The sequence below is a fragment of the Hypanus sabinus genome, chromosome 9 (assembly GCF_030144855.1).
Source record: "Hypanus sabinus isolate sHypSab1 chromosome 9, sHypSab1.hap1, whole genome shotgun sequence".
NCBI lineage: Eukaryota > Metazoa > Chordata > Chondrichthyes > Myliobatiformes > Dasyatidae > Hypanus > Hypanus sabinus.
Window position 1 is genome coordinate 156,957,469 of NC_082714.1, and position 13,059 is coordinate 156,970,527.

A 13,059-nucleotide genomic window follows, 5' to 3' on the forward strand; every position below is an offset into this window, starting at 1 on the left:
TCTTACTATTTCTAAACCCACCTGCATGTGGCACTGGTAGCAATCCTGAGATTGCTATCCTGGAGGTCCTGTCCTTTAACTTGGCGCTTAACTCCCTAAACTCACCTTTCAGGACCTCCTCACTCTTCCTACCCACGTCATTGGTCCCTACATGGACCACGACATCCGGCTTCATCCTCTCGAGAATACTGAGAACTCGATCCGAGGTATCACAGACCGTGGCACCAGGGAGACAACAGAACAACCGGGATTGTCGATTTCTTCCACAGAACCTCCCATCTATCCCCCTATCGAATCCCCTATCACCACTGCTCTCCTCTTTTCCCTCCTTCCCTTCTGAGCTGACGGTCCAGTCTCGTTGCCAGAGATGCAACCACTGCAATTTGTTCCTGGTAGGTCGTCCCCACCAACAGTATCAAAAACGGTAGACTTATTGTTGATGGGAATGGCCACAGGGGTGCTCTGCCCTTTCTGTCTATTCCCCTTCCTTCTCCTGACAGTCACCCGCCTCCTGACTCTTAGGGGTGACTATCACCTGTATCTCCTGTTTATTTGGGAGCCTCTGCCTCCCAAGTGATCCAGTTCATCCAGCTCCAGTTCCCTAACACAGCTTGTCAGGAGCTACAGCTGGATGCACCTTTTGCAGGTGTAGTCAGCAGGGACAATTGTGCTCACCCTGACTTTCCACATACTGCAAACGGAGCACTCAACTGCCCTAACTGCTGCCTCCATTACCTACTCCTAAGCTAATTAGATTAATTAAAGGAGCTTACCTGGCCTTACCTCACTGGGAGCAAGCTCGTCCTCAGCCTCTGCTGGCTTTTAAAATTCTCCCACTGATCTCAGAGGCCGACTTTCACACTCTTGCGCAGTCGTGCCCCGTTCAAACCTCGCCTCTGTCTGTTAACGCCGAAGCCTGATTGAGCCAAACCCATCCCACTCTGCCTTAGTCCACTCCGACGATGACTGCTGTATATGGCAGTCTTTTTTTTTAAACCTTTGGCACGCTACGTCACGTGCCTGTGCAGTCTAGCAGCTTTGCCCCGATCAGTTAAAAAAAAACTGCTTTTCTCCGAGGTGCCTTACTTCCCTCTCTGCCTCTTGCTTCGATTTAAAACACTGTTGAAAACTTCCTCTCCTTTTTAAACCTTTGGCGCGCTATGTCACGTGCCTGCGCAGTCCAGCCACTTTTCCCCGATCAGTTAAAAAAAACAGCTTCTCTCCGAGATGCCTTTACTTCTTCCCTCTCTGCCTCTTGCTTCAATTTAAAAAAACTAAAACAGGACTTAACTAACCAGGAACACAATTAACAGATTATGTATCTCAATAAGTAAAGTTCAACTTACTGCTTAAAAAAACACAAATAAAAGAATGGCATTAGAGAGAGATCAAGCAGTGAGGAAGAGATTCCACCATTGACAGGACATGGCAGAAGAGATTGTACAACAGTCACTCAGAAGGCCAGATTCCAAGGTCAAAGAAAAGACTATGACTCCTGTCATTAATAAACTGTTTTGTAATTAGGTTACAATTAAATCAGGGGTTGCTGGGCGGCATTTTCCAAGTGGAACACCCATGCTGTGATTGGAGTTGGATGTTGGCTGGAGTCAGGGCTTTATGCTTTGACTCTTGGTAGGGTAACCTGTACCAAACAGGTCAAAGGGTAGAGGCCAGACTGGGAGTGGTTCACCAGGTCTCCAGGTTTGGGGGTTCAGCTCAGCACAAAAACCCTGACTGGTGAAAACAGAAACAGCAATAAAGAATCCTTCTACAAGGACAGACGGAGATGGAGAACCTTTATTGCTGCCCTAAACGCCAGTGCCACAACAGGCAGTAAGTACTGTCATTAAGTAAAATTTCTTTGTCATTAAAATATTTAATATATCTGTTGTACTTATATTTAATGTATCTGTAGTGACAAACTAGTCACTAAAATTAGATATATTAAGAATTTTAACAGGTCACAAGACAGCTTGCAAAAATAGCAAATCTTAACAGAATTAACACTTATTTGTAGTTAAAATAACAAAAAAAAAACACAAGATAGCCTCAGCTCAACAGATACATCTGACACTGGATTGTGCCAGATTAAGCCTGTACCTCATGGTCACCACCACCTGAGGACTGCAGCCATAGTAACATTGTGTAGTTACATACAAAGGAAGCTGTTTGGTACAGCAGTAACAGGTCATGAATGGGAATTTAGCAAATAGACAGTGCAAAACACTTGTGGTCTGCTCTGATGCTGTTTTGACAACACTGACTTTCAGAAGCACAAGAGGTTTTGCAGATGCTCAAAATCCAGAATAACACATACAAAATACTGGAGGAACTTAGCATGTCAGGCAGTATCTATGCACAGGATTAAACAGTTAACATTCAGAACTCAGAAGGACAGTTCATCATTTCCAAATGAATGATCAAACTTAGAAACAGTTTAAAAAAAAACCATAAAAATTAAGAAAATAAAGCACCCTTGTAAACACAGCTCATCATCATCATGTGCCATGTTGTGCAACGTAGGCGATCATGGTCCTCCATTGCATGACCATGATTGTTCTTGGCGCAGTTTTTCTACAGAAGTGGTTTGCCATTGCCTTCTTCTGGGCAGTGTCTTTACAAGACAAGTGATCGCAGCCATTATTAATACTCTTCCAAGATTGTCTGCCTGGCATCAGCTAAAACAGGACTTAACTAACCAGGAACACAATTAACGGATGCAAATTAACTAAATCATTAATTAAGCCAAATAAAAATAATGGTTTTGCGAGGTAGATGGATGAATAGGACTAAAGGTATCAAATATTGGAGTCGTAAAACCAAACTGGGCCTCCATAATTCAGGTAATTACTGAAGTTCCTGCACTGAACGGTGAGTACAAGCAGAATGTGGAAAGCCAACATACTTGAGTGCATAGACTTGGACGTCTGAAACATGTTGACACAAATATTTCCATTAAAACAATGGTGAACTGTTTAAGCAATCTCGTCCACATCTCCAGCACACATTTATATCATCATCATCATCAGGTACCATGCCCAGACTGAGCTTTGACTGCCATGGCTCCCATACTCCTGTTTCGGGTCAAGTGGATCAATTCATTGATTTCCATTTCCATAGAAAATCATTGCCACTTGGAATACAAGAACCCTGTATCAAGCAGGAAGACTGAACAATGTGCTAAATGAAATGGAAAGACTAAAAATTATCATGGGAATTAGCGAAGTTTGTTGGACAGGTGCTGGAACATGTTGGAATAGAAATAAAACACTAATTTATTCTTGTGGAACATCCCAGACTAATGGAGTAGGAATTCTTATGGTTGAAAACATGGCAAAAAGTGTTCTAGGACATTGGGCAATACCAGAAAGCGTGCTCCTTGTCAGATTCAGCGGACAACCATTTGATTTAGCAATTATACAGATATATGCACCAACAACAGACGGATCAAATGAGGACATAGATAAATTCTATGAAGAGCTTGAACACAGTTACATTACCCAAATTAAATGAAGATGAAAAATATTCAAAATGGCTGGAGAGGACATTAGATCATAGTGAATATAATTTTTTTTAGTGGATGCCAAAATCAAAGTATTGATTTTGTACAGATCAAGCAATCATTCAGCTCTTCTGAAAGTTTCAGTAAAATAGCTGGTTACCGAATAAATAAATCTCTGGTTGAACTGTTGCATGGCTCCCTGAAGCTGATTTCTCTGCGACTGCCATTGTTCAAAGTTCCTGACAGATTCCACCGTAGGCCGCTGCCATGTGGTGGTCCTGGTAATGTGGTCAACGTAATATATTCTGTGCCTTTCGTCAACCCTTCGCTCCCAGCTATCAAGCAAGAATTGGGGAAGACACAATTAAAGACATTAATGCATTCCAACTGCAGAGTTAAGCTTTGATTAGCATATTCTATGATCCCAATTTCAAAGGTTCTTGTGATAATTTATAATTGTTAACAACAGAAGTAGAAACACAGAGCTCAGGGGCAAAGTAAAATTAGCTTAAACTGACCCAGCAAATCATAAACACAAGAAATTCTGCAGGTGCTGGAAATCTTGAGCAACATGCACAAAATGCTAGAGGAACTTAGCGCTGAGACAGTACTTATGGAGGGGAATAAACAGTTGATGCTTCGGGTTGAGATCCTTCACCAGAACTCATGATGATAAAGGGTCTTGGCCACAAACATCATCTGTTTATTCCCCTCCTTAGGTGCTGAGTTCCTCCATTTTTTGCATGTTGCTTAAGAGTCAATGGGGTCAGTGGTAGTGGCGAATCAGATGAGATGGTTGTTAGAAGAGTAGTGATATATGCCCCGATTTCAAACAACTAGCAAAGAATAGCTGAACTGTTGTTAATTTTAAACCATCGGTTTCCTAGTTCAGGGCTGCAGTCACCTAACTGAAGTGTAGGTATGGAAAGATGGGTTTCACCTGAAGTTTAATGAAAACTAGAGAAACCTGAATGCAATAAAGAATAATGTTTAACATTCCTTATTACTTTGATGTTGAGTTCAAGCAGAGTGATTTTGAAAGTTTGGATGAAATGACTGAGAACTGATGGCAGTGTTTGTCACAGGTACTTCAGTTTCTCCGGCGGTTCAGCAGCATCACTTTCAAATACATTCTAAACTGTGATTGATGTAGCTCGGGAAGGTACTTGTGCACAGGCATCGGGAGTATAAATCCCATTCTTTTGAACCTATATTGTGCAATTTTGTAGAAGTAATCAAATTATATAATGGTATGACTAGATGAAGGGCTTTTCAGCATCATCGTACATATGTCATAGCTTCTGGGCAGCAATTATGAAAAGCCAATCGTAAGTGTAATTGAGACCAGTTACAAAGCAAATGTAATTAAGAGTTAAATATTTTATTTAAAAATTTTATTTTATTGAGATACAGCTTGGAATAGGCCCTTCTGACTCCACAAACCACACCACCCAGCAATCCCGATTTAATCCTACCCTAATCCCAGGACAATTTATAATGACCAATTAACCTACCAACCGGTAGGTCTTTGGACTGTGGGAGGAAACCCATGGAGAATGGACAAACTCCTTACAGGCAGCGGCAGGAATTGAACACAAGCCGCTGATACTGTAAAGCCGGCTGTGCCACCCAACATCACCAAAAAAATTATAAATTCAGCTGGTCTAATATCCCAGAAGCCATTATTTCTAAACATAGATTTTAAGATATTAAGGGAATTAAACATTATCGTGATCAGAGTAGGAAAGTAACATATAATCCACAGTAAGTGGCCTACTCCTGCTTGTATTTCTATGTTCCAGGTTAAAAGTCCTCAATCCCTTCACCTGGAGAAATGTCAAGGACAGATTTTAACAACAGGTTCAAATTGAACCTGCCAGGGCACACGTGCCTCATCACGAGAAGTAACCAACCTCCTTTACAGAACAGATGGTCAGTGATTGATCTCACTGTCAGATAGTGGGTGCTTTTGCAACCACTTAAACATAACACTTGGCTACAGCTCCAACCATGTGCTTTACACCAAGGGCCAGAAGTGCAAAAAATAAAATCTATCTTTTGAACTTTAAAAGGGTTTTCTGTGGAAGGCACTGCTCAGAAAGCACTACCCAATGAAACTGCCTTTGTAGCATCAGTATTGCAGATGTCCTAAGTACATAATGATTTTAATTAATGCTACCATAATTTGGTTCATTAGCAGTTACGATAATAAATGGGTCTAAGAATAGGTTATGCCAGAACATCCATTCACTAATGAGCATGCACTTACCCTGGAGGTAATGGCTGTGGTCTTTCCCACGTTGTTCGCTTCTCAATGTGATCTACAAAATACAATCTACCATGTTGATCCACCCTCTGCTCCCAGCTACAGAAAGAAAATAAAACCTTCTGTTATACTAACAGAGCAAAGCTACATATAAATAAATGTTAAATCTCACTTCCCCTCACACCCATTTTTCAGGTTATTAACAAAGTGGTATGACACAATACAGCAAATTACTAGCTATTCCTGACCAGATTTATAACTGCAAGCTTTTTCAGAAGACAATTGTCACCCTTTAATAAAATACACTTAAGATTTTACAACCACCAGTTTTGTTTAATTACTGACTAGCATCAATATTGCTGCACTTCTTTAGTTCCTAAATGAACTAACCATCTCACCAGTTGTACTTCACGTAACCTAAATTCTCACTTTGTGTGCTAAATCTTTCACAAAGGTATTCAGAGAGGTGCGAAGTGATCCAGTTTGGTACAGAGGATGAAGAGAATATGAATGAAATGACACAAGTTTAAATGAGCTGCTTGAGGCTGTACAGTACATTTGCAAGTGTTTACCAATTTTGATGCATTAAAGAGACAAGTTTTCCAGTCAGAAAAGGAAAATGGGATAAAGATTTTCAGTGATCAGCGAACAAACTATAGGTAGGATTAAAACATTTAACATACAAATAGGCTATCAAGTTTCCTGTGAGGCGCTGCCTTAAAAAGATTCAAAATAGTTTATTGTCATTCTACAGTACAAAAATGCAAAGAGGAACAAAATAATTGTTACTCTAGATCCAATGCAGCATTAAAGAGCACAATAAACAAATAATAAATGAAAAATATAATAAATGTAAAAGCAATCCTATTAAAGACAATATACAAGTAACTGTTACATACATAGACTGACTGCATGTACATAAAATGATAAATGTAGAATTTTACTCCTTCCCAGTTCTGATGAAGGATTCGGGACACAAAATGCTATATCTGTTTCTGTTTAATTCTGTTTCTGTGCTAAATCTCCACACTGTTTCCAGGATTTTTTTTTTGTACCTATTTCCATAATACCTCAAAGTGGAGCTGGATACTACTTGCGGGGATGGTGGGGGGGCAAGCTCTGTGCTGTAATATTTCACAATCCCAATCTAAATAGTCAGTGTATTTAAAAGCTGAAATACTCAACTTCCAGAATGTTATCAAATATAATTTGATAACATGAAGTCTTTCCTCTGAAACTGCTGACAGTGGACCTAACACTAAGGCAAGGAGATTGGTAGGCTAGAACTTTAGCAAGCTTAACTCAGTAACAAAAATATTAAACACAATCCACAAACTTGACAAATGGTCAGTAAACTTTGTTTCTGTAACTCCATTATTATCTGGCATTTAATAACTTGTCCATAAGAGAAAATTGAAGCAGTCCCAAAGTTAAATGTGTTCAGCAAATGACTCTAGCTAGACCACCCATGATATTCTGCAATGCTGCTTTCTGACTGCCAATGCTTTCTCATGAGATTTGTATCTAAAGTCCAAGAACCTCTTCTTTTACAGAGCATGCTACTTTAAAGTCAACAGCATGCATGCAGCTTTGCGACACAAATTAACTCTCAGCCATCAATACTTCCATTCAAGTTGCACGTTAACAGAAACTAAATTTCAGATTTAAAATGGTTTGCATATCAAACTTATGTATGCTATGATCAAAAAGAGCCCCATACCACACTGGCAAACAGTTGGCAAAGCACAGAGCAGTGGGTTAGGTTTTTTTAAAGAATAAATTAAGATAACTGTTCAGAGATAATTAGTACGTGCCTGCAAAAATAGATGCAGCCCAATTAAACCTGTATAAATACAAGCAGGACTTCTTTAAATACTTTAAATATAATGTAATAGCCTCTAATATGTTCAGAAGGAAAATACTTTTGAGTTTCTTCGTATGTATTTGTTGAATGCACCCAACGTGAATCATCAATTGACCGTAAAACACAGGAGCACTGAGTCAACTCTGCCATTCAATGACTGATTTATTTTCCCTCTCAAACCCATTTTCCTGCCTTTTTCCAGTAACCTTCAATACCATTATTAATCAAGAATGTACCAGCCTCCACTTTAGATACAGAAGAATTAAGGAAAGGATCACAACGATCCAGAAAAAAAAATCATAGCTCAGTGACCTTTAGATCAGCTGCAGGGAAACTAATGAAGATTAACTTAAACCTGGAGTTATTTCTGATCGTCAGCATAGCTTTGTCAGGTAAGTCCTGTCTCACAAAGCAGTTTTTCTGAGGAGTGATGAATGATGATTGATGAGGGTGGGGCAGCATACGTTGTCTACATGGACTTTGGTAAAGCATTTGACAAGCTTCTCCTGGTTGGCTGGTCCAGGTGATGAAGTCACATGGAATTCAGGTTGAGTTGGATAATTTCAAAAAAAATCATCTTGGTCATAAAAGATAGAAGGTAGTGGTGGTGAAGTGTTTCTCTGACTGAATGTGACTGCAGGTGACATGAGAATGGGAGGAAATGTGGATAAGCTGAAGTGTGAGGAAATGCATTTTGGAATTTATTTATTTTTATTGAAGTTTATCATCAAACAAACATTTCCGTAAGATGTATTTCAGTATGAATCAAATTGTTCCAGCTTATGATTAACAGATGCATTTTGGAAGATCTAAACCACAAGTATGCAGTATATGTCAGGACTTTTAGGAGCATTGATGTACAGAGGGATCAATACAGGACAGCTGTCTAACACTTTGGTTAGGCTACATTTGAAGTATTATACACTGTTCTGATCGCCACAGTATGGGGAGGATGTGGAAGATTTGGAGAGCGTGGAAAAGAGCTTCAACCAGGATGCTGCTTGGATTCAAGTGTATTAGCCTTAAAGAAAGTTTGGACAAACTTGGGTCAATTTCCCTGGAGCTTGGAGGCTGAGAGACAATCTGATACATCTATAATTATGAGAGGCAGAGAAAGGATAGACAATCAGAGCTTTATCCCTAGGGTGGAAATGTCAGATACAAGAGGCCACAGGTTTAAGGTGAAATGGTGAAGTATAAAGGCAAGTTTCTTCAAAAACAGATGCACCAGTGATGCTTAAGAGCCATTTAAACAGGCAGAGAATAGAGGGATATGGATCACATTCAGGCAAGAGGGATAAGGTTCACTGGCAACTTGGTCACCTCAGCTTTGCTAGGCTGAAGGGCCTGTTCCTGGACTGAACTGCTCTACATTAACTTCCAAAGCTAATTCTGACAGCTATTTCTGAATATTTACAGCCATGAGAAATCACAACACTTATCTCAACATGAAACAGTGCCATCTAAAAATTAGTTTCATGTGGCAAATGTTATATAGGCCATAGCATGCAAGGAGGCTGTACAGCCAATCATGCCTGCATCAGCTCCATAGCAAATTCCACTCCTCTGTGCCTCTCCCTCAGTATTGGAATTCTAGTACCCCTCTTCCCAACACCCCACACTTCATCTAAATTCTGCTTTAAATGTTACTGTTTTCATCTTCTTTTAAGATAGCACATTCCAAATCACAATGCACTGTAAATTGTTTCTTTCTGACACATATTGTACAATCTCCATAAAGATATGGATCAAAAGATTAAACCATCTTGGTTTGTCACATTTCCTGTGTGCAATGTTCCAAGGAATCTTATGGTTCATTCATTACCCTTAACATTTATGGGAGCTCTAATGTTTGAAGTACATCAGGGAAGTCACTATGAACCTAACCTACCCCAATCAAAAGGGAAAATCTTTCATACTACAATCGTCTTCCACAATAAAAGTAAGGAAAATTCTCTTCAAGACTAACAAAACCTTATAAAAATTTAACAGAAAATACATCTTACAAAAGGAATCTCACCCAGGTGGAAGTGGACCCTTGTTCACTGTGTTTAGTGCACGGTCACCAGGAGAGACAGTTGCAGCTGATGGAGCAACACTGGCTGATGGCTCTGGTAAATTTGTCACTGCAGCTGAAGGCATGGTATTTGTTGCAGTTGAAACAGCAGCAGCAGGTCCATTCTCCATGGGACCCGAGTACCCGTTTTCACAGACTGTTGAAAACAGAGAATCAGAAAGAATTATATGATATGTTTTAACCTACAATTTGAGAAGGAGAAGGGAAAATCGGATGTGTCAGTATTACAGTTGAACAAAGGGAACTATGGAGCTATGAGGGAGGAGCTGGCCAAAGTTCAATGGAACAATACCCTAGCAGGGAAGACAGTGGAACAAAAATGGCAGGTATTTCTGGGAATAATGCAGAAGGTGCAGGATCGGTTCATTCCAAGAGGAAGAAAGATCCTAAGGGGAGTAAGGGGTGGCTGTGGCTGATGTGGGAAGTAAAGGGCAGTACAAAAATAAAAGAGAAGTATAACATAGCAAAGATGAGCGAGAAACCGGAGGACTGGGAAGCTTTTAAAGAGCAACAGAAGATAACAAAAAAGGCAATACGCCAAGAAAAAATGAGGTACGAAGGTAAACTAGCCAAGAATATAAAGGCGGATAGTAAAAGCTTCTTTAGGTATGGGAATAGCAAAAAAAAAGTTAAGACCAAAATTGGACCATTGAAGACAGAAAACGGGTGAATTTATTATGGGAAACAAGGAAATGGCAGAAGAGTTGAACAGGTACTTTGGATCTGTCTTCACTAGGGAAGACACAAACAATCTCCCAGATGTAATAGTGGCCAAAGGAACTAGGGTAAAGGATGAACTGAAGGAAATTTATATTAGGCAAGAAACGGTGTTGGATAGACTGTTGAGTCTGAAGGCTGATAAGTCCCCAGGACCTGATGGTCTGCATCCCAGGGTACTTAAAGAGGTGGCTCTAGAAATCGTGGACGCATTGGTAATCATTTTCCAATGTTCTATAGATTCAGGAACAGTTCCTGCTGATTGGAGGGTGGCTAATGTTGTCCCACTTTTCAAGAAAGGAGGGAGAGAGAAAACGGAATTATAGACCGATTAGCCTGACATCAGTGGTGGGAAAGATCCTGGAGTCAATTATAAAAGAGGAAATTACGACACATTTGGATAGCAGTAGAAGGATCAGTCCAAGTTAGCATGGATTCATGAATCATGCTTGACTAATCTTCTGGAGTTTTTTGAGGATGTAACTATGAAAATGGACAAGGGAGAGCCAGTGGATGCAGTGTACCTGGACTTCCAGACAGCTTTTGATAAAGTCCCACATAGGAGATTAGTGGGCAAAATTAGGGCACATGGTATTGGGGGCAGAGTACTGACATGGATTGAAAATTGGCTGGCTGACAGGAAACAAAGAGTAGTGATTAACGGGTCCCTTTCGGAATGGCAGGCCGTGACCAGTGGGGTACTGCAAGGTTCAGTGCTGGGACCGCAGCTGTTACATTAATGATTTAGATGAAGGGATTAAAAGTAACATTAGCAAATTTGTTGATGACACAAAGCTGGATGGCAGTGTGAAATGTCAGGAGGATGTTATGAGAATGCAGGGTGACTTGGACAGGTTGGGTGAGTGGGCAAATGTATGACAGATGCAATTTAATGTGGCTAAATATGAGGTTATCCAATTTGGTGGCAAGAACAGGAAGGCAGATTACTATCTAAATGGAGTCAAGTTAGGAAAAGCGGAAGTACAACGAGATCTAGGTGTCCTTGTACATCAGTCAATGAAAGCAAGCATGCAGGTACAACAGGCAGTGAAGAAAGCTAATGGCATGCTGGCTTTTATAACAAGAGGAATTGAGCATAGGAGTAAAGAGGTCCTTCTGCAGCTGTACAGGGACCTGGTGAGACCCCACCTGGAGTACTGTGTGCAGTTTTGGTCTCCAAATTTGAGGAAGGACATTCTTGCTATTGAGGGAGTGTAGCATAGGTTCACAAGGTTAATTCCTGGAATGGCGGGACTGTCATATGTTGAAAGGTTGGAGCAACTGGGCTTGTAGACACTGGAATTTAGAAGGATGAGAGGGGATCTGATTGAAACATATAAGATTATTAAGGGATTGGACACACTGGAGGCAGGAAGCATGTTCCCGCTGAAGGGCGAGTCCAGAACTAGAGGCCACAGTTTAAGAATAAGGGGTAGGCCATTTAGAACAGAGATGTGGAAAAACTTTTTCACCCAGAGAGTGGTGGATATGTGGAATGCTCTGCCCCAGAATGCAGTGGAGGCCAAGTCTCTGGATGCATTCAAGAGAGAGTTAGATAGAGCTCTTATAGATAGCGGGGTCAAGGGATATGGGGAGAGGGCAGGAACAGGGTGCTGAACGTGTATGATCAGCCATGATCACAGTGAATGGTGGTGCTGGCTAGAAGGGCCGAATGGCCTACTCCTGCACCTTCTGTCTATTGTCTATTATATAAGTAACAAATAGCATGCATGACTCAGTATTAATGCTTTATTATGAAGGCACATTTTTTTGTTCTGAACAATTCCATTGGGTACAGCTCTCCCCATCATCAAGGACCCCTATCACAGGCAACTCAGAATCTTAGAAACTCAGAATCCATCATTAAGGACATCCCACCATCAGGGCTGAGCCCTCTTCTCAATGCTGCCATCCAGCAGGTGGTACAGGAGCCTGAAGACCCATACCTCAAGGTTCAATAACAACATTTTCCCCACTACCATCAGGTTTTTGAACTAACCTGGAAAAGACCTCATGTCAACCTTGGACTATATATCCCTCAAATTTAGTCAGACAGTGGTGAATCTGTGGAATTCATTGCCACAGGCAGCTGTGGAGGCCAAGTCATTTGGTGTATTTAAAGCCGAGGTTGTTAGGTTCTTGATTAGTGAGGGCAAAGGTTATGGGAAGAAGGCAGGACAATGGAGTTGAGAAGGAAAATAAATCAGTCATAATCAAATGGCAGAGCAGATACAATAGGTTGAATGGCCTACTTCTGCTTCTGTCTTATGGTCTACCTTGCTCTAATTGAATTATGCATATTTTTATTTTGTTGTCCAAGGTATATACAATTCATGTTAACTTAAGCTTATGTAATTTAGGGTTGTTGTGATTCCATTATACCGTCTTCTTCTTAAGCCCATCACCCCTACAGAGGCATAGGCAGTTTCCACAGCCGTATTCCATCCTTTTGGTGTATCCTTCCTCTTCCAGAGATGAAGTCTTTGGAGCTTCTGTTGCCATTCCTGTAGTACTGGGATTTTACAAGATGGAGTTGCTAGCTCCATGCCCAACCCAACTCTTTTTGCAGCCAGGTTTCATTCCATCTATGGCGGAGTTGCATTATACTGTGTTGCTGTAAAAAGCTAACCTAT

The 13,059-nt window shown here is 40.7% G+C and overlaps 1 protein-coding gene across 2 annotated transcripts in view; it reads right to left on the reverse strand.

Annotated features, from left to right (window-relative positions):
• Positions 1-13,059, reverse strand: part of LOC132399947 (E3 ubiquitin-protein ligase Itchy-like) — a 150,640-nt gene that overhangs the window by 69,915 nt on the left and 67,666 nt on the right. For both annotated transcript variants that reach the window (XM_059980915.1, XM_059980916.1), the window contains 3 exons: positions 9,653-9,845; positions 5,772-5,867; positions 3,663-3,837 (listed from right to left, as the gene is read on the reverse strand). In XM_059980915.1, the coding sequence (XP_059836898.1) occupies positions 3,663-3,837; positions 5,772-5,867; positions 9,653-9,845 (464 nt within the window). The remainder of the gene's footprint in view (positions 1-3,662; positions 3,838-5,771; positions 5,868-9,652; positions 9,846-13,059) is intronic.